The sequence below is a fragment of the Cryptomeria japonica genome, chromosome 5 (assembly GCF_030272615.1).
Source record: "Cryptomeria japonica chromosome 5, Sugi_1.0, whole genome shotgun sequence".
Taxonomy (NCBI): domain Eukaryota; kingdom Viridiplantae; phylum Streptophyta; class Pinopsida; order Cupressales; family Cupressaceae; genus Cryptomeria; species Cryptomeria japonica.
In genome coordinates, this window is record NC_081409.1 from 865,459,854 (window position 1) to 865,486,410 (window position 26,557).

The 26,557-nt window shown below is 33.8% G+C and overlaps 1 protein-coding gene across 1 annotated transcript; it reads left to right on the plus strand.

Moving 5' to 3' along the window:
• Positions 1–3,673: 3,673 nt before the first annotated feature.
• Positions 3,674–26,557, plus strand: LOC131036371 (probable disease resistance protein At4g27220). Its single transcript, XM_059221163.1, has 4 exons — positions 3,674–3,803; positions 5,531–5,762; positions 6,509–6,625; positions 24,733–26,557. Exons 1-4 carry the CDS (start codon positions 3,674–3,676, stop codon positions 26,555–26,557), a joined length of 2,304 nt encoding a protein of 767 aa, XP_059077146.1.

The following is a 26,557-nucleotide window of genomic DNA, read 5'->3' on the forward strand; positions in this document are numbered from 1 at the left end:
TCATGCATTCACATGTTGCCTGATAGAAGACAACCTACAACATTATGAAGATATTTATCAACCTTATCTCTTATTCTGCCTTCCAAAGCTTATCTTGTATTCTCATTAACATGAGAGGTTTTCCAGACCTTGAATTGGGAACCATATTTATGATTTTACAGAAACCCATGTGACCACACATTCATAGTTGTTGAATTTTGTATATATTGGTCACCTTTGTATACTGGAACTTACTCATCCAAGAGTCTAGCTCTGTAGAGCTATAAGGAAAAAGTAATGTTGTATAAGCAGTAGTTCAAGCAATTCTAAAATGTAACATGGTGCCTCAGTTTATTTTGAGTAATATGTATTTCCTTTTGGAACATGTGCAGTATCATGGGCATCCAACAATAGTTCAAGCAATTCTAAAATGTAACATGATGCCTCATTTTATTTTGAGCAATATGTATTTCATTTTGGAACATGTGCAGTATCATGGGCATCCAAGAAGTCCCCCATTGTAAATATTTCATCAACAGAGGCAGAGTATGTAGCAGCTACAGGAGCAGCATGTCAGACAATTTGGATGAGAAGAATATTATTAGATCTTAAGCGTAAACAAGAAGAAGCAACACAGGTCTTTTGTGACAATAATTCAGCTATTGCACTATCCAAGAATCTTGTATTTCATAAGAGAAGCAAGCACATAGATACAAGATACCATTTCAATAGGGAGGTAATTAACAATGGAGAAATGTATTTGGAATATTGTAGGTTTGAAGATAATTATGCAGATATTTTCTCTAAGCCATTAGGAAAATAAAGTTTGAATATCTACGAGATTGTTTTGGTATCCTAAGTGGTGATTGTTGTGATTAAGAGGGAGTTTTGGAATGTGTAATCCCAACCCCCAACTAACCTGTAACTGACATTCAAGAAGTGGCAGCTTCAACATTAAGAATTTTAAAATTCTCATTTATAAACCTTATCCCGACTCATTGCAAATGTGATTTATTATGTTGACAGTAGCTTCTACGTAGACCTTCTCAATAATGCTCAATAATAGAGAAATTCACCAATATTTGTATGAGAAATGGCATTATAAATATAGATTCTTGAATAGCGTAGGCAACACACAAAGGAAACAAAAAGAAGTTTTGTTTTATATGTAAGAGAAACAACTTGTCTTATGTCTGAGTACATTCTCTATCTATTTTCTTTGTGAGAGCAGAAGCTCCATTTTCTATGAGCAGATTTAATTGTAAGAGCAAGAGTTCTTTGTTTTTTGTGTTCTACTGAATAATAGCTCTTCATCTAATTTATTTGTGGCATGGTAGAAATATTGTATGATTCTACTTAATTGATTTGAATGATCATGTATCTATTAATCTTTTATTTCTATTGTATGGCAAATAGAAAGAGTTGAAGCTCTATAATGTTCACTTAAGGTTGTGTGTTAGTTAGTTATTTGCATTCGCTCCCCTATGTTTTACCTTCAATTCTTTAGGAACCCTAGTCCAACTGTTATCTTCTAATGAAATTTTGATATGTCCTACACAATCGACCATAGGAAACTTTTGTAAGCTTTTGCTTGCTTGGAAGATGTATTTTTCTTTCTTCTTAGCAATTTGTTGTGCTAAGTCATGCAAAACATCAAGTACCCTGAATCAGATTGCCTCTCTATCATAATCCTTTTGGATTGGTTCAATAAGGTATCGATCTGCTAACAGAATGATGTATGTGTCTAAGATTTAAAGAGGATCCTTCTTGGCCACCAATCCTTCTCCAATCTAGTAGTCATTGACATTATTAGAATAGATGACATGACCTTTTGAGAAAGAAGCAAGGCAGAGGAAGCACAATTGCAAGGAAATGCCATAGTCAGCCACGTCGGCCAAAGTATCGTAGCTTAGCCTCAACCTACCATAAAAAGAGCATGTAACATCATTCTGCAATTTCTTGAGTGCCAATTCCTATTCATTTGACAAACTAACACTTACCATTGCCTTCCTAATTACTTTGAGGGCTAATGGAAGTTCCACACACTCCGTGCAGACACTCGTTGCTATTTCTTGGTTAATACTCATGGGCGAAATTCAATTGGTATGTGGAAAATCATAGAAAAAAAAAATCTGCAATCATCATCCTCAGTCAAATCTTGCACTTTGATGAGTCATGAAGGCCGAACACCCAATTGTGAGAGCACATTGCTAGTTCTGGAAGTGACAATAATGATGTTAGACTTGTGGTGTGGAGAGTGAAGCACAAAAAACTCCTCTAACAAAGAGGCTACACTTGTTTTCCAAATATTATCTAAAAATAGGGCAAATTTGTGCTTTCGCATGTATTCATTCAACCAAGTTGTTGCATGGTCTTCCTTTGTACTATCCAATCTTTCGTTTACTTGAACAATTATTTTTTTCAGAAGATCATCTCGAAGAGTATTGAAAGATGGATTATGTGAAACAGTAAGCCAAAGCATCAAATCATTGTTAAAGAGACTCTGTACCTAGTCATTGTTGAAGACTCGTTTGAGCAGTAGAGTCTTACTGACCCAACCCTTCCTAACTAGTCTGGAACAAGACAACTTTTTGTGTTGTTGTGAATTGATTAGCTCCAGAAGTCTATTTGATTTAGAATCTTGTTCCACAATGACTGCCTCCTCAATATACTTCTTGTTGGAAATGGCCGAATAAATGGATGGAAAGAGATGATCAGATATGTCGACTAGTGCTAAAGTACACAGATTAAGATATGTTGTAATGTGAAGTCCAAATTGGACTCTTAGCTAGCAGTGGTTGCATCATCATGTAGTACCCACTAGTAATAGAAATTTTTGTTAATAAACTTTCTATAAATAGTAATTTCGACATGTGTTATACATGAAGTTGTGCCAGTCATACTTACTATATTTAGTAAGTTGTACTCAAGTAGGACTCTACAACTCGGTTATTTTAGGCTGCTCAAAGTCATGTTTTGATATATAATTTTGAGATTGTTGTAACTTTGTAACTCTTGAGAATCTGTACGAAAGACAAAATTTGCCCCTGGTTTTTTTACTGGTATATTTTTACCAGGTTTTTCCATGTAAATTTGTGTGTTATGTGCTATTGTTCTTCTATGCAATTTTTCTGTACTTGTTATTTTTCTCACATTTGGTATCAGAGCATAGGTTATTTTTGTAGAATTTTTTTTTTAGAAGTGAGCAAAGGCTAGAAATAGTGTTAGCAAATTTGAGGTACATAAGTTTGATGGTTCAATTTTTTCTTTATGGAAGCTTAGGATTCAAGCTTTGTTGGTGAAGGATGGATGTGACAGAGCACTTAAAGGATTATCATCAAAACCTGCAAATATGAGCACGTGAGATTGGAATACCATGGATATCATGGCTAGAGAAAGAATTCAGTTATCTCTAGCAGATTTAGTTCTATTCAATGTTGTAGATGAGAAATCTTCTCATGACTTGTGGAATAAGCTTGCAAAGTTGTATGAGACAAATTCATTAGCAAATAAAATTCTTCTAAGGAGAGAGTTGTATAATTTGAGAATGTGTGACAATTCATCTATCACAGATCATCTAAATGATTTCAACACACTGACAAGCAAGTTGGCTTCAGTGGGTGTGAAAATCAATGAAGAAGATAAAGCGACAATATTACTTTTCTCCTTGACAGATAGTTGGGATTAGTTGGTTATGGCTCTCAGTAATTCTTCATCGAGTCGGAAGTTGGCCTTTGAGGATGTGGTGACTACTTTAATCTCTGAAGATTCAAGGTGGAAGACATCTCAAGGATCTTCTTCTAATGAAGCCCTTATTGCAAGAGGTAGAACTCATAAAAGACAAAATACTGGGCATGGATAAACTAGGTCCAAATCAAAGGGGCAAAAAAGGGTAAAATGTTGGAACTGTGGCAAGAATGGACATGTAAAGAAGGAATGCAGAATGCCAAAAGCAACTAGGGAGAATCCTAGTACACCAGCATCTGAGGAAAACACTACTGAAGTTTAGACACCACTAGAAGATGGAGAGGTATTAACTGCTAATTTGAGAGGTTCTTTACTTCATGTTTGGATTCTCAATTCTGGTGCTTCCTTTCATATGACACCACATAGAGACTAGTTTTCTACTTATCAATCTTGTGATTGTGGTATGGTCTACATGGAAAATGACAACCCATGTGAAGCTATTGGTGAAGGAGAGGTAAGAATCAAGATGTTTGATTGAGTAGTTAGAACTATTCAGCATGTTAGACATGTACCTGGTTTAAAGAAAAAATTAGTTTCACCCGGAGTGTTTGATGAACAAGGTTATTGATTTAGTGATGAAAATAGTTGTCTCAAGGTAACAAAGGGATTTTTGGTTATGCTAAAGGGAGATAAGGTTGGAAATATCTATAGATTGGTTGGACAAACTAACATTGGAAAGGCTGCTATGGTATTTGATGCAGAGATGGACTCATTATCAACTTGGCCTCAAAGGCTAGGCCATATGAGTGAATGAGGTCTCAAGGTACTGCTAGATAGAAATCATCTCCTAGGTGCAAAATCTAAAGATTTAAGCTTTTGTGAACATTTTTTGTTTGGAAAATAGAATAGACTGAGTTTTTTAGAAGTACTACCAGAATCAAAGATGTATTAGATCTAATTCATTCAGATAATTTAGAAGCTCCTGTAAGATGTATTAGATCATATTTTGTTTCATTTATAGATGATTGTTCCCATAAGGTGTGGATTTATCTTCTTAAGAAGAAATATGAAGTGTTTTCTTGTTTTAAGAGTTTTAGAGCTTTGGTAGAGAATCAAAAAGGTAAGAGAATAAAATGTCTTAGAAATTATAACAGAGGTGAGTTTTGTTCAATAGAATTTAATCAGTTTTGTAGTGAGAATGGAATTGCAAGGCAGTTGACGGTTGCTAGGACACCACATCAAAATGGTGTTGTTGAACGCATGAACCATACAATCATGGAGCGAGCTAGATACATGTTGAGTACTGTTAATTTGGAGCAGTAATTTTGGGGTGAGGTTGTAGATACAACTTGTTTTCTTATCAATAGGTCTCCCACTACTGCTCTTGATAATAGAATTCCTAAGGATATATGGAGAGGTAAATCAATTGATTACTCATTCCTCGGTATTTTTGGTTGTAATGCTTATGTAAATATTCCTAAAGAGAATAGAAATAAGATGGACAAGAAAGCCACAAAATGTATTTTTCTTGGCTATGTAGAAGGTACAAAGGGGTACATATTGTGGGATATTGCTACCCACAAGATTATTGTTAGTCGAGATGTGTATTTTAATGAAAAATCAATGCAAAGAGGTAAATAACAACAATGTATGGAAGTTATTCTAGTAGAGGTGGAAAAATATGATGATCATCTAGATGTGATTGATGAAGAACAACTAGATGCAGAGCAACTAGATGAAGATCAACTAGAAGAACAACCAGTTGAGACATAGGGTGAATCATCACCTATTTTAAAAAGATTCGGTAGAGTAATCAAACCACCTGTAAGGTATTCTCTTACTTATAATTTTTCTTATGCATTAGTTATTGATGTTGGTGAACCTATTTTAAATCAGGAGGCTTGTGAAGTTGAATGTGTAAGAAAATGGAGAGTTTCTATGGAAGAGGAGATGGAATCTATACATAAGAAAAAAATGTGGGAGCTTGTGCCATTGCCTAAGGGGAGAAAAGCTATTGGGAACAAGTGGGTCTTCAAGTTGAATAGGGATTTAAATGATAATTTGAAGAGATATAAAGCTCGGTTGGTGGCCAAAGGGTATGTACAGAAATCTGGTATTGATTTTAATGAAATATTTTCACCTGGTGTATGTTTAAGTATTGTCAGAGTTGTTTTAGCTCTTGTTGCTAGTCTTGATTTGGAGTTAGAATAGTTAGATGTAAAAACAGTCTTCCTGAATGGTGATCTCTCCAAGGAGATTTATATGCATCAACTAGAAGGTTTTTAGGAAAGAGGCAAAGGGAATCTTGTTTGTAGGCCAAGAAAATTGCTATATGGTTTGAAACAAGCGTCAAGGTGTTGGTATAAACGGTTTGATTCCTTCATGTTGATCTTGAGTTTTAGTAGATGTGAGGCTGATCATTGTGCCTATTTTCAAAGGTATGATGATGGTAGTTTTATTATTCTACTACCGTATGTTGATGATATGTTGGTAGTAGGTCCCAACATATATAAAATCATCCATTTGAAAACTTATCTTTCTAAGGAGTTTGAGATGAAGGACTTAGGTAGTGAAAACTTATGTGGTGGTGCTTCAATATGCAGAAAGCACAACCACTTAGTACTCCATTTCATGTTCATATTAAATTATCTTATGTGCAATGCCCTAGCACAGAAGCAGAGAAGACACAAATGTCTCATGTACCATACTCATCAATAGTAAGAAGTCTTATGTTCATCATGGTGTGCACCAGACCAGACATTGCACAAGAAGTGGTAGTTGTCAATAGGTACATGGTAAATCCTGGCACTGATCATTAGATAACTGTGAAGTGGATTCTCAGATATTTGAGAGGCACTTCAGATGCTGCTATCTATTACAGTGGGAGTAGTCTTCAAGTTAATGGGTATGTGGATGCATATTTTGGTGGAGACAGAGATAAGAGAAAGTCTACAACAGGGTAATGTTTTCTCTTTAGCGAGAGGTGTTGTTAGTTGGGTGTCGAAGTTGCAGGTAGTGGTGGCATTGTCTACTACTGAGTCAGAATATATGGCAACAATATAGGCTAGCATAGAGGTGATTTGGCTTCATAGACTTTTGGGTGAATTAGAAGTGAAGTAAGACAACATGGTACTACATTGTGACAGTCAAAGTGTTTTACACTTAGCACGAAACTTGTCTTACCATTCCAGAACAAAGAATATTGATATTCAATATCATTTTTTTCATGAAGTGGTGGAAGGAGGACATATCTCTTTAGCCAAGATTCACACTGATGTAAACCCTGCAGATATTATGATGAAACCTATTAGTAGAGATAAGTTCATTTGGTGCAGAACTTCTCCTGGCCTGGAGATATTTGGATGATAGGCAGCATTGGCAATGGTCTTTCACTAGATGAATTATTTAGAGTTTGAAATTTGAATTCAAGTGGAAGAATGTTGGAATGTGAAGTCCAAATTGGACTCTTAGCTAGCAGTGGTTGAGTCATCATGGCTATCTTATCTAGAAGTGGTTACGTCATCATGGAGTCAACATGGCTATCTTAGCTAGCAGTGGTTGAGTCATCATGTCTATCTTAGCAAGTAGTGGTAGAGTTAATAAATTTTCTATAAATGGTAATTTTGACATGTGTTATACATAAAGTGGGACACATTATTGTAGTAGCAACCAAAACATTTTCTACCATTATTGTCATCATCTTCTTTCCAAAAACATCGCAGTTTTACCCATTAAACAATGATGGATATTGCCAAGTCTTGTTGTCTTCTTCAGTCATGTTTGAAACAAAAATAAATATTCAATACCTAATTGACCCTAGAAGCTTAGGCTTTGATAGGTTAGTTGAATGTATAAAATCCAAATAAAACACATTAAAATACATAAAAACTCCTACTCTGTTGCCAATCATTTCATAATATACTTAAACAAACATACTATGGAGATAAATAGACACAAACAACACTTATGAAAAATATTGAACACATATTTTTCATGTAATTCAAAAATTTAACATTTACAAAATTTTCTAACTACTACGCATTATTGCTTTTCCTACAACTATTTGGAACTATTGTCAATTACTATTTTCTTGCAACTTTCTAGAGCTCCTATACATCTTCTCTTTTTGGAGATGCTCATTGTTCTTTCTTCCTCTATATTTTTCTATTGTTGCACTACACTGTTTGCTCTTCTATCATTTTCTTTTCTTCACAAAATTTGCCTCTTTGCACACAAAACTAACTACGTCACAAAAATTCATTTTTTATTTTTTTTATCCCTTTTGTTGTCTCTTCCCCCAAAAAATATTACTTATTTCAAAATTTAAACATACCTACTTGTATTTCCAACTAAATAAGATCCTAAAAGAATTGATGCATTCTTGTCTCACAAAATTAGGAGAACAATAAATTTCAACATCTATTTCAAAATCTTAAATTTTACAATCCTAATCTTTCTTTATTTTTTAATGAATAAATGACTATATTACCATTACACAATCTTCCTAAATCTACTTCACCATGTATATATTTAAAATTAAAAGGTGACTTAAAAAAAAAGGTTAATATGGATAATAAAAAAGGGTAATATGGATGATAAAAAAGGGTACGGGTCATATTTAAGCGAGTTACAAGCAAGATTTCTGACTTTCTTTTTCCGTTCTGAGTGGACAGTTGACAGCAGGAAATTTAGTGGAATGAAAATGAAGGATAACCTGCAACGTTGACGATTCACTTTAGTGTATTCGGACTATTGAACAGATGCCCAAATCAAAATGAAAGATCACATTACCGTTTCAATTTAATGAAATTGGACTGAATGCACAGCGGGAACAAGTTCAACATGTTGGTGTATCAATCTATTTAGATCCATCGTATTCTCTTGGAGCTTATATTAATCATTAACATATTTATAGGAAATATGATGTTATGCATTTTATTCGTGGCCTATCTCCTCATATAACATCAACCAAACATGAATCTTTAGATGATAAGGACCCTCCTTCCCAAACAACCAAAGAGGATATAAATAATGATGATAAAAAGGAGAAATTCCCTACAAAGGATATCCCTTCTTCATCTAATCATTCTTGTGATCACCCCATGTGCCCTTATGCTACAAATTTTAAAGAATTTCATGATAATGGTCCTTATTCTTCACAATTGAAACATTTTTATAAGAATGGTTGTGATTTTAGTATCTAGGGTTTTGTTTTATAGATTAACACAATTTAATGTACAAAGTAGAAAATTTAAATGGTCCTACTTTTATAGGTTAATAAAAAATGTAAAAAAAATCATGTTTTGTTAGTGTCATTTACATAATCTTTTCATATAAAAATCTTTTATGAAATATTATTCAATTATTGTATATTAGCTTTATTCAATAAAATAACATAAAAAAAATAAAAATTTAAGAATAAGATTAATATATATTAGTTTTTATATCTAAGATTTTTGAGTTGTGTGTTTGGGATTTACATTTAGGAATATTAGTCTAAGTTATTTTAATATAAAAAAGAAAAAAACATATATATTGTAAATGTAATTAGAAATGGTCTAAGATTTGATTGCATCAATGTCAACATGATACGATTTTGCATATTGTTGTATTATTATATTGATTTCTATCAAGTAAGTCAATTATCTTCCCTCTATCTATAGTAGACTCAAAGATAATTTCTAACACTATTTATTTCTCAAACATGGTTACAAGATCTATAAAAGGATTAATTTGACTTCATGGCAATAAAAAGAGGTCCTAAGATAGATTCAAATGCTTGGATGTTGAATAATGTTTAGTATGGTATAAGGCATCTCATAGTAGGCTTTAGCGTAGGATAAATTCAAGAAAACGTGTTATTTGTTGCTTATAGGCCAGACTACTAGTACCTAAGAAGCAACTATTATATAACTATCATTGTTATTATTTTATTAAAAACTATATTTGATCAAGTTGTCATTTCATAAAATCCCTTAATAATAAGCAAAGGTTTTATTGCACAATAATTTGAAAATAGCTTGAAGTGTTCCAATTGTCATAACAATTTAGCTTCCTCCAAATTATTAGACTTTTCTTTTTGTCATAAAATATTAAATGCATATTGTAAACCTAAAGTAGACATCTACAGTACAAATAACTAAAATACTTTGAGAAAAGTTGGAGCAATTTTTTAAGTTTCAAATAGATTAGGTTTTGGTAAAGAATAGAAGGGTGAGGTGTTTTGAGAGGGTTTTAAGGAATCTTAGGGTCTAGATAAGTACAACCTATTAGAAGGCCCAAGAGGTTTAGTATTTGCAACTATTATTAGAAAGATATTTTAAAAAGAACCAAAAACATGGAAGTGGCTCCAATTACTTTGGCTTGTGCTATTTATCTATGCAAGTGGAATAAATAAGGCATGTAGTTTGTTTTTTTTGTATTGAACAAAGAACATTACAATAAAATAGTGGCAGTTCAAATTAGAAGTACAAAAGGAAAGAAAAATAGAGAGAAACTATTGTTTGTTACAAAGCATCAATAGCACAAATAGTAAAGATAAATTTACAACAAGAAACATAGCTATACATCAACTAGATCAGCAAGGAAACTAGTTATAACCATAAACAAAATATACACTAGCTAAACAAAACCTATACTTGAAACTTAAAGAACTTTTGTAGCTATCCGGAGGATCTAACATCACCTTCATCTAGTTGAAAATACTAGTAGTTGATTTCTTCTAGTTGTTTGTTGTAGAGATCTTCCTTCGTCGGCAGCAAACACAAAGAAGCAAGTTGTAACATAACATGATAGTAAAATTGAATTATTTTTCTTCTTGGTAAACAATATGGTTAGAAAAATTGCTAAGAACCTACTTTTCTAGATATTGATCAAAATAGTGTGTCACATTGAATCAACAATAATATTTTTTTAAACCCAATACCCAAGCTAGCTTCTTTCCAACCCAACACATGGTAACAAATTGTAGGAAAATGCACAAAAATAGCTCTCCATTTTTTCTTGGCCCAAAAAAATGCAAAAAATGTATTTTATGCTTTCATAATGTTGTCTAAAGAGACACTTAGCTAGAACAATCTTTAAAATATTCTATCCCCAACTGAAAGTTTAAAGTGTAGGATATTTTATGCAAGAGCATCGAGTCGTTTTTGGTTTTTCTAGTTGGTGTAGTCCAGTTATGTGTGTTGGTTCTCAGTTTTGGCTTATTGAGCTATCAGGAAGCATTATCTTCTTTTACTATTATATTCAAACATGTGGCAATCAGGAGCATGTTATTTGAATGGCAAATATTCCATCATAGATATGTTGGTCTTATGCAAGAATCAATTATGGTAGTTGGGTGTAAATGATGAGGAAAGAAAGAGGAAATGGAATGGAAGGGGAAGAAAACTATAGAGGGAGGCCAAAAATGGTAGAAGGCTGAATTGGTGAAGAGACCTGTCAAGTTGAAGAACAAAAGGGGCTAGTCTACATGTAAGAAGAACAAAGAAGAAAGAAATAGATGGATTGTGGATGGTTGTTTAGTAGAAAAGAGGGGGTAGAGAAGCCAACAGTTTAAGATTAGCCTTCATAGGAAAGAAATCCCAAGACTAAAATGATATAAGATCATTACAAGTCAATACTCAAATTTTGACTCAAGCTTTATCTCTAAACCTCCATATCTAAGCACTTAAATTCATCCACTTCTCTTTAAATTTGCAACCCCATTTCATATTAAGTCAATGTTTTAATTTCATGTTGGAGGGGAAGCATACAAAAACATACAAAAGTGAAGGAATTATTAGATTTTTATAATATTAGACTACTTTTTAAACCTCTTTACATCTCAAAACTAAATTAGAGGAGCTTGTGCAAAAAAATTGAATAGTCTTATATGAAGAAATGTTGAAGGATGAAACAAGGAACCATTCTATATTAATTAAATAAATAATTTAATGGTATTGTGAAATATGTATATTTTTGTTATTTTCTATTTAATTTTGTATTATTTTGAGAAAATGTTTTAATATATAGATATATTAACATGGTTGTGAACATGTAATATTCCCATCATGATATTATTTTACTCATATCTAATCCTTGGATTCATCCTCATACAATCTCAACATGTAGTATTTTAATTATGAGATTATTACCAGTTTTAGGTTCCTTGTTCCCAATCCCAAGACATATAAGATTTAAATCCATATCAAATTAGTACATTCATTAGACATATCACTAAGTAGACTTATATTTTTGCAAATTTCAGTTCTTTTTATGCAAATTTCTATAATATCAAAATATATTTCAAATTATTCTTTACTAATAATAATTCTAGATTTTTTCATATAAGTAAATGAGTTTTCTATCAAATGTTTTTTTTATATATTCTAAACTAACCACACATTGCATCTCTTATTTATCAACATGAAATCATGTGAGAACAACATTCAATGAAACATATTAACTTAAGTAGAAGGCATAGCAATACTATTTGAAAAGCTATTTTCATAGATAAAATATTTAGTTGAATACTATTCATCTAAACTTAAAATAAATTAAGTGTTATATTTTTTATCAAGAAATATGTTTTCTTAAAGTCTAGAATAAAAAAATGATCAATTATTTTCATTAGAATTTAGAATCTATTTAAAAATATCATGGAATAATATCTCATCACTAATCTTTCCATATTACATACTCATGGCGTGTAGGAGTAGAAATCTTATCTCATCAGTAACATGTAAAACTGGCTTTTGTTCCCACTGTGCTTTTCAGTCCAATTTCATTAAATTGAAACATCAATGTTGCAGGTGATCTTTCATTTTCATTTGGGTACCAATTCAACTGTCCGAACCCACTTAAGTGAAAGGTAGGTAGTCTTTCATTTTGATTTGGGCACCTGTTCAATAGTCCGAATACACTAAAGTGAATCGTCAACGTTGCAGGTTATCCTTCATTTTCATTCCACTAACTCTTCAACAGTCTTCAACCACAGCAAATTAAATTTTCTGCAGAAATTCTGGCACATTTCATTTTCATTATTGAAGCCTCCAGGAAACTGAGATCAATTGACAATATATGTGTCAACTCTTCACTGCGAATGGAAAAGCATAGTGAGGAGTCTTTCTTGTAACACGCCTAAATATGACCCGTGCCGCCTAGTTTTTATCTTCTCGCTGAAGATTATCCATATTACCTTTATTTTATTTACCTTTTAAGTTTTGGAAGAGTGTAATGGTAATACAGTCATTTACTCATTAAAAAAATAAAAAATGATTAGGGTCATCTAGAAGTTTAAGATTCATTAATAAAATACAATCATTAATAGTGAGTTTATATTTTTTAGAGACTAAACTTTTTGACAGTTTTATTGGTGTAAATTTCATATGATGTAAGAACGTTCCACAATAACATCTTAATGGGGATTGAATTTTGATGACAAGAACAACACCATAGCTTAACCATCAAACCATGCCAATATCAACATGACCAAAAGAGTTAATGCATGGTAGTAAGAGGCATATCTTTTCGATAGTCACAAATAAATATCCAATTTTTTTTAGGTAGAATAATAGTCGACAATTGTGAAGTAGGGAATGTGTTGTGCCCATAGTGTGATATTTTGGGTAAATGTATCAAAATTGATGTTGAAATTTATTGTTCTCCCAATCTTTTTAGACAAAGAATGCATCAAAAAAATATTCTTAGAATATTACTCCCCTCCTCCCCTTGGATTCCCATTATAGTAGTTATTTGGATGGAAATGAAGTAAAGGCATGTACTTAAGTTAAAATTTTAAAGTGAGCGAAATTTTTTATGGAAGAGACAACATATGGAAAAAAAATTAAAATTGCATTGTAGTTAGTATTGTGTGCAAAGAGGCATGTTACTATACTAGCAATTTTTGTGAAGAAAAGGATAGAATAGCAAGGAGTGTAGTGCAATAATAGACAAATCTAGAGGAAGAAAGAACAATGAGTATCTTCAAAAAAAAAATCTATAGCAGCTCTAGAAAGTTGTAGGAAAATAGTGATTCACAATAGCTCCAAATAGTTGTAGGAAAACCAATAATGTGTAAAAGTTTAAAAGTTTTGTAAATGTTAATTTTTGAGTTAAATGAAAAATATGTTTCCAATATTTTTCATAAGTGTTGTTTGTGTCCATTTGTCTAAATAGCATGTTTGTTTAAGTATATTGTGAAATGTTTAGGAACAAAGTAGGAGTCTCTGGGTATTTTTATGTATTTTATTTTGATTTTATCTAATTAATTGGTATCAAATACAAATCTTCTAGGGTCGGATGTGTATTGAATATTTGTTGTATTTTCAAACATGATTGAAGAAGACAACAAGACTTGGCAATATCCATCATTTTTTAAAAGGTAGAACCTTGATGTTTTACAAAAGAAGATGAAGACCACGATGGTAGAAAATGGTTTGGGTGCTACCACAAAAGTGTGTCCCACTTCTAAGAAATCTTAAGTTTGTCTAAAATCACAATTTTTCTAAAAAATTTAACTATTTAATCCTTGAGAGATTCCATTTAAAGGTTTTTAATTGAAGTGGGTTAAATCACACCCCCTTAGATCGAATCCCCTTGGACATAACCTCTTTAGTCTTAAATCATACTTGCAATGAAGTCTTTTTTGCACCCACCAAAATGGTAAAACGAGACTACATTTACTTTTACCTTTAGGAGGATCAAATAACATTCTTTATAAATTATATTTTGTATGTTTGTAGCCCTTATTATATGATTTCTAAAAATTATAATTTTAGGTATATTAAATTTAATTATTGTTAAGGATGTGGAGACTACTAAGAATACCTAAGGTACTAGTGATATTAATATTTTAGCTCCCCAACCGTTGCCTCCACCATTCCATCAAGAAAATGTAAGTCAACATGAGGGAGATCAAGAAAATGTAAGTCAACACGAGGGAGATGAAGAAGCAACACACAATGTATGAAAGGAATTTGATATAGAAAATATTGATAAATCTCATTCATCTAGGGGCCTAGCCCAACAAATTCTTATAGATGCATGATATACAAGAACAAACCCTCTTCCTCCTTCACAAACACAAGAAAAGATGTATAGACTCCCAATATAGCTCAATCATACCATATAGACTTGAGAAACAAAATATATGTCCAATAAGATGAAGATGGTTTATGAGTTCTTATAGAAGCTTTCAATGTTGAAACAAACATTAAGTAGAGAGCAAGAAGACTCTCTACTATGATACTAGAAAATAAGGAAACAAAATAGAAAAAAAAATTATCCCCACAGTTTACAAATTGGAAGTTGATATGAAATTGGAGGATTATCGTATACAAATAATAAACTTGGGTACACAAACCCAAGAATGAGAGAAATAGAATTTGTAACTAATTGTTTCCACAATACTAGAACAAATGGAGAAGGATGAGAACACAAAATAATAGCTTAATGCTCAAGTAGCACAACTAATATCCCATATTAACCATATTATAGGACACATAGATCCTATTGCACTAGCACTAATTTTACAAGAAATATTAAATAAGGATGCTCAACATATACACTAAAAAGTCATCCTCTGAGTTGCTAATGAATGGTGATAAAACTTATAGGAACTTGTCAATATGGTAATAAAGAAGATTATGAATCTAGTTTAGCCAGCCAAATGGAATCTAAATGCTACTCTGTTTGTTTGATATGATTATGATTAAATTATATCATGCTTTCTAATTTCATTGTAGCGGCCACCATCTATCTCATAATTGCACCTTTACTTTGTTGTAGCATCCAAGGCACTCTATTAGCTTAAATCTATTATAGATACCAAGGTTTCACCATTCCGTCTACATACGGTATCAGAGCGTGTATGACCGCAATGTGGCTGTGAAGTGAATGCAAGATGGATTGGGAGTGGAGATCTATGTGGAGACCAGAATGAGGTGGTGTGGATAGTCTTGGAGGAGGCGAACCAAATCTGCCGACCGTATTATTCTTCACAATACTTAGCGTCTAGCCTAATCAAAATTATCGTTAAAATTTCTAGTGAAAATTTGGCACAAGTGGAAGAAGAGAAAAACAGCATATAAGAGGGCACTAAATCAAATCAGAGATGGCAACAAAGAATTCAAAGACTTCGGAATAGGTTGCAAAAGTGAATAAGGTAGTCTATAGATCATGAATAAGGTAGTCTATAGATGTGTGAAGTGCTAATCTTGTGAAGCTCTAAAGGATCTGTAGCGTTTCTAGTGTGTTAAAGGAGATAGAATTGTGACTATACAGGATGGCTTAAATCACATTAGTTAAGGTTTGATTTTTTAAGTTTAAAAGTGTTAAATAGATAGAGTTGACTGATATTTTCTAGACTTAATATTTTATTTAGTGTGTGGAGTTTAAGACTGGTAGAATAAAGAGGACCGCTTAAATCTCACATGTTAAAGTTTGATTTCTAAATTTAAAAGTGTTAAACAATCAAAATTGACTGATATTCTCTAAAATTAATATTTCGCTTAATGTGTGATTTAAGACTGACCTGATTATACGCTTGTCACAGGTGATAATGGCGTTGAATTATCTCAGAGCAACTGTTGAATTTCTCTCATTCCTAGTCGTGTAAGTAAATGTAGTGATGAATATTTATTGTGTTGGCCACTTTCCTTCCCACTGGTAACCCTTTAATTTTTATTTTTTATTTTTTTATTTTTCCCTCTATATTTGCTCATGGTATGGCAGCAAGACCTGTAAAGTGTACCTGCGTAAAAATACTGTTAGTTGTACATACAAAACTAGCGCTCCATAGATGGTAATCTGTTGATCAAATAGGCGATTAACATTCACCACTTCATCTTTATCTTGGAAAGGCCATGTGAACAGGGCATTAAGTTCCATTGAAGAGATCCTTAGTGCACTGTAGCATCTGGATTGATAGCATATTCTTGTCACTGGTCTTAGTAAATTGATTTCTGTTTAATTTGGTTTACTTTGATTTTGGAGTTCAGACATTGAGGATTAGTATCATTTCTTATCTGCAAAGAATCTGCTAAATGATATTGTTTAAATCAACATTACTCTTTGTTTAAGGCCTTTATTTATTTACTACTTGGAAGTTGTTGTTGTGAGAACGATTGGATAGTTTGGTGTTGGTTTTTATACCATTGTTACTTGGTTGCAAGTTACTTTCAAGCACAACGACGATGAAGTTCCTTATTCATATGACAAGATAATAATGCATTTGCAACTTCTACTTATGAGGAAGATCTTCAATGGTGTAAACAAAGCAACAATAAGGATGTTGCATCAATTTGAGTCATATGTGACCGTTTCGATCATTCGAAAGCGATGAGGAAAAGCTAAGAAGGAAGCTTGCTATGATGCATAAAGCTAGCATATCTGATAAAGGGATTGAGATACAACTGTATTTGCTCCATGGAGATCATAGAGTGGGAGTATTTATTTTGATAACAACAACGAGCTTGATATGAGCTTGATATTGCATTTGAAATTTGACGGTTTGTTGGATTTAGAACATCCATTTACAATTCACACTTTAAGCATGAGGTCTCCAAAGACTCACTTGAAATATCAAATGGATAAAATCTAATAGAGTCACATATTGGAGGCTGGAGGCACCATATGATGTCGGAATTTCCATCATCTCAAGATTGCTTTTCGATTTGAGACAATTCTTTGCATTAGAATCAGTTTTGGCTTTATTGTATTGTTTTCTTTTTTGTTGCTGATAGTTTTTGAATAATACTTGTATTATGAAGTTTGATATTTTGAGATAGGTTTGGAGTTTGGTGAAGACGTTGAGTATGGATGGTTTCCTAAATAAGTTACAAGACTATGATTAAAAATTGTCACACTTACGAGGGTCAACTGACAACCTGGAAAATTATTGTCCAAGATAATTGAGTCTCTATGATTCGAGAGTTCAAGACTAAGAGCTCAATTTTTCAACTCAGAGCTACACCTTTATGAGGGTCACAAGGAAACTTTGGGGAGTTCTACTTTATTGAGGATTTGGTTCTTCATTGAAAGATATTCTCCAAATTATGTATATTTTTAAGTAATCAGCAAATTTTGTTGTGTAAGATTTAAGGGGGGTCCCTTGGCTAGGTGAAACTTGACGTTCTAATGCTTCTTTTGTAGGAACAATGTAATAAGGTGGGAAATGTTAGCATAAATCTAATATATTACATTGTTCTAGATTGTTATTCAGTTTGTGCTCAGTTACATTAACCGATAACTATATTTTATCTCTGTATAAATTGGTCTCAATACATCAATAATAGATATCAAGGTTTAACCATTCCATCTACACACTCTAAGATTGATGTCTTTCATGATAATAAAGTCTTTATCAGCTAGGAATACAATATCATTCATATATTTCCTTGTCATTTAATATGGCATCATTTCCATTTCATTTATAGATGCTTTTGTAGTATTTTAAGGAACCCATAATAGGCTCTAGTGAAGGAAGTGACATCCTTGAAATTCTTCACATGTTCATTCATTTTTGTATCTTTGGATCTATTATTCTCCTATAACTTTCCCATGAAGGTTGGGACTGTATTCATAAAATACGATGTTAAACATATGACCAAGGTCCCATACTAAATTGGTAGTTTGTGTTCTTTGTGCACTTGATGTTTTGAAAGAGGTGATCCCACAAGACCTCAAAAAGATCCATCTCCTTTCCCTCTTCCACTATTTGGTGGACTGCATAGTTGATGTTATGATGACCAAGTCTTCTTTGTTGGTCAAGTATAATTCATAATTAATCCCCATGGTACCATACCACACTACTAGAGTAGTGATTTTTGTAACATCCATCTCCTCCTATTGTGAGTTATCTTAGTTAGTTGGGTGACTTAATAATTTTTATGGCCTTCTTTAGATGGACCTTTCCCCAAACATTTAGCTCAATTACTACTTGTATTGCCTCCCTCATGATGTGGTATGGTTTGTCTAGGTATAGGTATTCATTATGTATCATGCTAAGAATAATTTTGATCAAGCCCTCCTCCTTTGAGAAATTGGGAAATCTCTACAAATGTCTATTTTTTATTTTCCTACTTATTGTTATTGTAGTAGCCACTCGATTTTCCTGAGTTGTAGTTGGGTTTTTTCTTAGCATCTCAACTCCTATGTGATCATTTTTCTTAATGAAAACTTAATATATTTATAGACATCCTCTATGTAAATTACACATGTAAGATGCCCCATTTTGATCTACCTTCATAGTTTTGTATAAGAGAATTCTTATACTTAGGCATTGGTTTCTAAGAGAAATCTACTAATATGGAAGAAACCATTCTTGTAAGGAAAGAATTGTGTAGAATAAAATGGTATGAGCTTAGTCATTCATGATAGAAAGCTTGAATTAAATAGGAAACAAAAGTGAGAAAATATTTTAGAAGATCATGATTTAGTGGGCTGATAGTATTCGGTTATTTTCATAGAGGCTAATAATGCGATTTTCATTAAATGAGTTTAGCCATTCTTAGCTTCCTACAATATTCTAGTCATTAATCTTCTATAGCTTGTTTCTTTTGACCTAGTTAGATTTCTATATAATATATCATAAATATGATACATATAATACATTAGTTTATAAAATTTTATTTTCAGCTCATTAACTGGTGGCAATATTTTAACATGGCACCATTTACATAACATTATAGTACTTAACCACCTAGTCTTTTTAATCTAATTATACCAATTTTAGAATTTCATCTATGTAATATGGCTCTAGCCATTCAATCTTAATTTTTTATTGTTTCTTATTAACTATCACATAATAGCATAATGTTTACTTTATGGAAGGTTTTGTGCCTTAGGTTTCTATAATGCTAGGCTTATTTTAGTAATGCTTTGAATTTTCTATGATAGACTATATGGAATCTATTTTCATCCAATTTCACAATGACTTCTAGTCTTTCTGTAATGCCCCGCCAGGAAACCCCGAACCACCGTTTCAAACAATGAAAAACGCCCAGCTCAGGTTTAACCCAATTCACACGGCGCTAAAAACATAAAATGAAACCCAGTTTAAACATCTCGCCCAGCTCGGGTTTTGATAATGAATTTGATTAAAACACGCACAGTCCGAACTAAGTTGAACGCACAGTTCAATAAAACAACATATATATTTCTTTAAACACAGTTCGGATAAAACAACCAACTACCAGGTTTAATAAAGAATTCCGATTCAATACAATTTCGGTTTCACAAACTGAGATTGATTTCACATTTCCATTTCAAACGAAAAACCAAAATTGAGAGATAAATCCTACCTGATCTCGCATTCCTGGCAAGATCTGTTGAGAGTCCAAATCTCCGGCTCCCAAATCCTCTCTTCTCCATCCAAAATTCCTCCAATTTCATCTCCAACATATTTTCCAACCAAAAATCCTCCAAAATGTCCATCTTTTTTAATTTTCCCCCAAATTGGGTTATAAGGAAGAGTTGACCCAAAATTTCTATTTTAGGAATTTAAAATTTTTATTTCAAAATAACTCTCAAAAATTAATTCTTTTCACAAGCAACAAATTAACTTGCTTTATCAATTCCAAAAATCAATTTTCTCCTACAATTAAATTTAACCTTTCCAATATAATAATTCAACAGAATACAATTACGTCTATTGCGATTAATTATAAAACTTTCTTTTCCAACAGCATAAATATAAATGCATTTAATATTCGAAAACAGTCATTTGATCGAATTCACTCCCAATATAAAACGAGCAATTCATTAACAACGAAAATCGCATAACGAAAACCAGATTAATTTAATCCATTAATCATCAATGCACAAACGCATATATAATCAAAAAAATTACTAAGGAATAATAATCAATTAACCAAACACACCAGGCACGCAAACCGAGAAGGTCAGCCAAACAGATGACTCGCAAACCCAAACACGAAGGGGTCACCGACGACGACTGGCGATGCTCACTTGAGCACGACTAAGGCTGACTAAGGTCTTACGACCACCTAATCCAACTCTAAGGATTAAAAGGTATGCTCAAACCTGCAAAACCAGGTGACGACGAACCTCGCACTCATGCGACTTCGTACCTGAAATCTCCTGCAACCAAAGATCATACATGCATACATACATACAATTTAATGAAATCATTAGTCCGATACTAACATCACGAAATAGGAACACTGAAAATCTGCATACAACTAGTGTGAGAACCACATCAATAGCTATGCGTTAAATCAAACATCTGATTGTAACATCATATTACGATTAACTAATCAAGATTAAACCAAGGTTAGAAATAGATTACGGTAGGGGTACTACACTTTCCCTTAAGGTCTCTTCCTCACCAATCCCTAAAGTAAACTTATGGCTCAAAAGTTTAGAATTATGAAGTTGAGAGGTAAGGTGGCATCTAATCTATATATTAACTAGAATAGAGTCAACTTGGTAGACCTCTTATATATGGTTCTATATGCTCAATGTGCATATATTTATTAGGGTGGTTCTTATAATTTTACTACATGCCTCACTTGTGTCATTGGCTTATGAGTGGTATAGAGTAATTTTTTTATAAATTATCACAACCCATCTTAGGAGCTCTACAATCACCTTATTTATAAAATATTTTCCTTTGTCATTGATAATACTTATAGGACAAGTAAACCTTTAATTATATTATCATCTAAGAATATTGTGCCAATTTTTGTTGTACAATATTTATATGATTCTAACATTCTTCCAATTTAGTAAAGTATTATACTCGAATGATGATAAATATAGCTTTTGTATTCTTTAAATGCGAGGGTCAATTGTCCCTATGAAATCTATAACACACTTTTCAAATGGTATTTGTACTAGGACTAGTAGAAAGGCTATACCATCCCTTGCACTAGGTATTCCAAACCAAACACACCAGGCACGCAAACCGAGAAGGTCAGCCAAACAGATGACTCGCAAACCCAAACACGAAGGGGTCACCGACGACGACTGGCGATGCTCACTTGAGCACGACTAAGGCTGACTAAGGTCTTACGACCACCTAATCCAACTCTAAGGATTAAAAGGTATGCTCAAACCTGCAAAACCAGGTGACGACGAACCTCGCACTCATGCGACTTCGTACCTGAAATCTCCTGCAACCAAAGATCATACATGCATACATACATACAATTTAATGAAATCATTAGTCCGATACTAACATCACGAAATAGGAACACTGAAAATCTGCATACAACTAGTGTGAGAACCACATCAATAGCTATGCGTTAAATCAAACATCTGATTGTAACATCATATTACGATTAACTAATCAAGATTAAACCAAGGTTAGAAATAGATTACGGTAGGGGTACTACACTTTCCCTTAAGGTCTCTTCCTCACCAATCCCTAAAGTAAACTTATGGCTCAAAAGTTTAGAATTATGAAGTTGAGAGGTAAGGTGGCATCTAATCTATATATTAACTAGAATAGAGTCAACTTGGTAGACCTCTTATATATGGTTCTATATGCTCAATGTGCATATATTTATTAGGGTGGTTCTTATAATTTTACTACATGCCTCACTTGTGTCATTGGCTTATGAGTGGTATAGAGTAATTTTTTTATAAATTATCACAACCCATCTTAGGAGCTCTACAATCACCTTATTTATAAAATATTTTCCTTTGTCATTGATAATACTTATAGGACAAGTAAACCTTTAATTATATTATCATCTAAGAATATTGTGCCAATTTTTGTTGTACAATATTTATATGATTCTAACATTCTTCCAATTTAGTAAAGTATTATACTCGAATGATGATAAATATAGCTTTTGTATTCTTTAAATGCGAGGGTCAATTGTCCCTATGAAATCTATAACACACTTTTCAAATGGTATTTGTACTAGGACTAGTAGAAAGGCTATACCATCCCTTGCACTAGGTATTCCAACCCTTTGACATAGATCAAAATTTTCTTATTAATAAAAAGTAGGTTAGGCTCATACTATTACATATTCATAGAAAGTACCACCTAGGGTGCATGAGAACTGCACACCTAACTAAAGACAAAACACCCAAGAAATAGCAAGGAACTACCAAGCAGTAGATGAAGATTAAGGACAAAACCAACAAACAAAACCAAAACTAAACCAGCCAACCACCAAAAACATGAAGCGATGGTCTATTGGGTGTAGGCATTACCCTCTTGCCAATCCTTGCACAAACCTAAAATTTTATCTGAAAATGAGATTTTTTTGTTAGAGTCCTTTGTACAAATTTCAAAGTACTAGTATTCAGAGTATCTTTAACCATAAAGACATGGGGCTACATTGAAGCAAAGGGGGACAAAGAATGTCTCTTTCATGAAGCTTTTCTTTTGTCAATTTCCACCTAAATAGCCTTTAGCGAAACCGAATTCTTCAAAACCATCTCCTAGCTTTGCTTGGACATCTCCTCTATTTTACCCTTAAGGATCACTTGGATTTCTTTCAGGTTTGTAACAATATTTTTCCCATTTCCTTGAGACACCTTCTCACTAAGATCGTCCAATAACCCCTCAACTTTATCACTATTATTTAATTTACTATCCATATTGGTTGCAGCTTCCCATACCCATTTGTCTGCTCTAGCACCGGCCTCAACCACAACCTCGGGTCTATTAATCATCCTAATAGCCACATTGAACTATGATAAAAATCCATTTGATCACCAGGTCTTGTTACTCAACATTCTCCACTAGCTTTCATACCTTTGGTTCCAAATCAAGAGTGGCGCCTTGGTATTAGGAATGTTCTAACTAGGACGAAAGGGGGCAACCTGCTCAAAGGTTGCAAGGGACTAGTCCTATTTTGAATCATAGGAGGACTCAAAATCATTGTACACTTCCTCTTTATCCGACTCCATCACCTCAACATCCTTTAGAGGCGGATTAGGATAGTGGGGTTGGGTTTTTCCATGGGGGCATTAGAGAGCTCAATCACTAAATTTGGGTCTAGTGGCCTAGGGCTAGGAGGACTTCACAGGAACCCATTGGGAGAGGTTAAAGCAAGGTGAAAGTTATAGAGTTTAAGAATTAACCCTTGATGGAGGAGAAGGGAATTTTTAGACTTAGCTCTAACAATAGATTGAGATGATGAAGAACAAACCTAGTGAGCAAAATTCATCCAAATACCATACCCCAAGTGGTTTAACAATGAGAAAAGATGAATATAAAATCTTTTGTAATGTCGATCTAGAGTGAATAATTTCATCAGCAAAAGGGTAGCATCTTTCTAATTATTGGGTAGTTCTTCTATGTTATACCTACTTTGTAACCTAGAAACCCCATCTCCCGCCTTGAAAAATCACTTAAATCCCTCTTTACAAGACCCTTTCGACTGCTCGGGGAAAGTTATTCCGTCCTACAAAATCCCAATGATGGTAATAATTGAATCTAGAGTGACTCTAAAGGAAACCTTTTCAATTTTCACTTCCTCTTCAATCAAGCTTGGAAAAAATACTTGGTCATCTCTAGGTTGAAACCTTGCATGTCTTCAACATAGGCATCTAGGTTCCCTTTAACCATTTTCTGCCATAGCTTAGTTTACTTTTGAATTCATCACATGAATTGGGTTTAGTTTGAATTAGGTCCCCTCCCGTCTCAATCATAGAGAACTTCAAAGTAAAAACTTGGTGGGTAGAACAAAAACTAGCAGTTTGAGCACAATAACACTTACAAGAAAAGAGGCTTACTATTTCACAAAATCCATCTTTCAGTACCCTTAGAAATGATCTTGTGAAACAAATAGCTCTTAAAGTAAATGAAATATTGGACAGTAGAGATGAAGACTGTCTGAAAACTTGGCTGAATGAAACCATGAGAAAACACAAGTTTGCCCTGTTTTTAGACGATGTTTGGGAAACAAGTGCAACATCCTTGTTAGAGGAGTTGTGTGTTCCTCACTCTCCACTCCACAACTCCAACATCATCATTGCCACTTCCAGAAGTAATAGTGTGCTCTCACAGTTGGGTGTTCCACGTCCATCAATCATCCAAATGCAAGACTTGAGTGAGGATGACAGCTGGAGATTGTTTTCTTCCCATGCTTTTTAACACAGCGAGGGAGTTTTGCCTATGAGCATCGACCAAGAAATAGCGAGGCGTGTATGCAACGAGTGTGGGGGTCTTCCCTTGGCCCTTAAAGTAGTCGGGCAGGCAATGGCGGGAATCACACAGTCAAATGAATGGGAATTGGCAGTCAAGAGATTGCAGAATGATGTTACAAACTCGCTATATGGAAAGTTGAGACTAAGTTACGATGCTTTGGCCGATCTGGCTGGCTATGGCATTTCCTTGCAGTTGTGCTTTCTCTGCCTCGCTGCTTACCCTGAAGATAGTATCATATCTTCTACATATGCTACTGCCTACTGGATTGGAGAAGGGTTGGTAGCTGGTCCGGATCCTTTCAAAATTGGAGAGATGTACATCAACTTGTTAGCTGACCGATGCCTTATTGAACCGGTGAAGAAGAATTATGAGGGAAGAGTGCTCTGTTTCAGGGTGCATGATGTTTTGCACGATTTGGCACAGCAATTCGCTGTGAAGGAAGAAAAGTGCTTCTTTCAGGCAGGCAGAGGTTTACGACAGTTTCCAGTGGACGTCTCTTCAGGATACATCAGAATTTCATTAATAGACAACAGTTTGACTAGTGTTCCAAGGACATTCAGAGCTTCGCATATCCGCTCCTTGCTACTGGCTGGTAATACTTCTTTGGCGGAAATTTCAAAAGAGGTAATTGGAAATATGACCTCTCTCAGGGTCCTGGATTTGTCAAGGACTGCCCTCCTGTCGTTGCCAAAAAACATAGGAATTTTGAAACATTTAGTTTGCCTCAAGTTACCCTATGTGCCAATCAAGAGACTGCCCAACTCTGATGCTGCTCTAAGAAGCCTTCAAATATTAGATCTTCAAGGATCTGATATTGCACAACTCCCAGCTGGCATTTCTAAGTTGACTTCCCTAAAACTTTTAGACGTTGCTTTCTGTGAGCATCTGCAGTGCATGCCTTATGGAATTGCAGACCTCACGTCTTTGGAGTACCTGAATGCAAGTAATTCTCCAAATATAGGGTGGAAAAAGTGCAGAAGAAATCGGCTTTCAATTAGTCACCTGGGTAACCTGAACCAACTCAGAAGGTTGGGGTTTCAAAACAATGGTGAAATAATTGGAGAAGGATTTCTTGGAACCATGAAACAGATGGAGTATCTATATTTTCACCTCACAGATATGGAAAGCCTGCCCCATGGCATGACTGCCATGGCAAAACTGAGAGAACTCTGTCTAATATGTCCTCATTTACTAAAGATAGAGAATTCAATTTGTGAATTTCGACATCTAAGCTTCATTAAGTTGATTCAATGTGACATGCTGAAACAACTACCTGCCTTGCACAAACTTCCGAGTCTAAAGCACCTAGACATAGTCAATTGCCCTAACAAAGAGAAGTTCCCAGAAGAATTTGGCAAGGGTGGAGCATTTCCTAAGCTTGAAGTATTTTCAGTGGTGGACATGATGAAGTTAGAGCAGCTGCCAGTGGTGGAAGGAGGAGCACTGCCTTCACTTAAAACATTAACAATAATGAAGTGTGAGGCATTGCAGAGGTTACCAGAGTGTTACTGGAATTTGAAGAGTGTAGAAAAGATAAGAGTGTATGGTTGTTCAAAGGTTCAACATGTTATGGCAGAGGAAGAAAATTTTATTAAGACAAAGACGAAAGTTCAAACAATAAGAGTATCTACCATAGAAATTCAAGCATTAGAAGAACGTTACTTTGATATGCGTCATCGGGGTGGACATTTTTACTATGGCGAATTTTGGTGTAATGAGGTGTTTCGCTTTTTGGAATTTGCTATGAGTTTTATCATTCAAAGAAATGGCATATAA

Coding starts and splice junctions, on each gene's coding strand:
- LOC131036371 (XM_059221163.1), top strand. CDS start 3,674: ATGGCTCTCAGTAATTCTTCATCGAGTCGGAAGTTGGCCTTTGAGGAT. Junction 5,763..6,508: donor GCTCGGTTGGTGGCCAAAGG/GTATGTACAGAA, acceptor GTGGATTCTCAG/ATATTTGAGAGGCACTTCAG. Junction 6,626..24,732: donor AAGAGAAAGTCTACAACAGG/GTAATGTTTTCT, acceptor TTTTTAACACAG/CGAGGGAGTTTTGCCTATGA.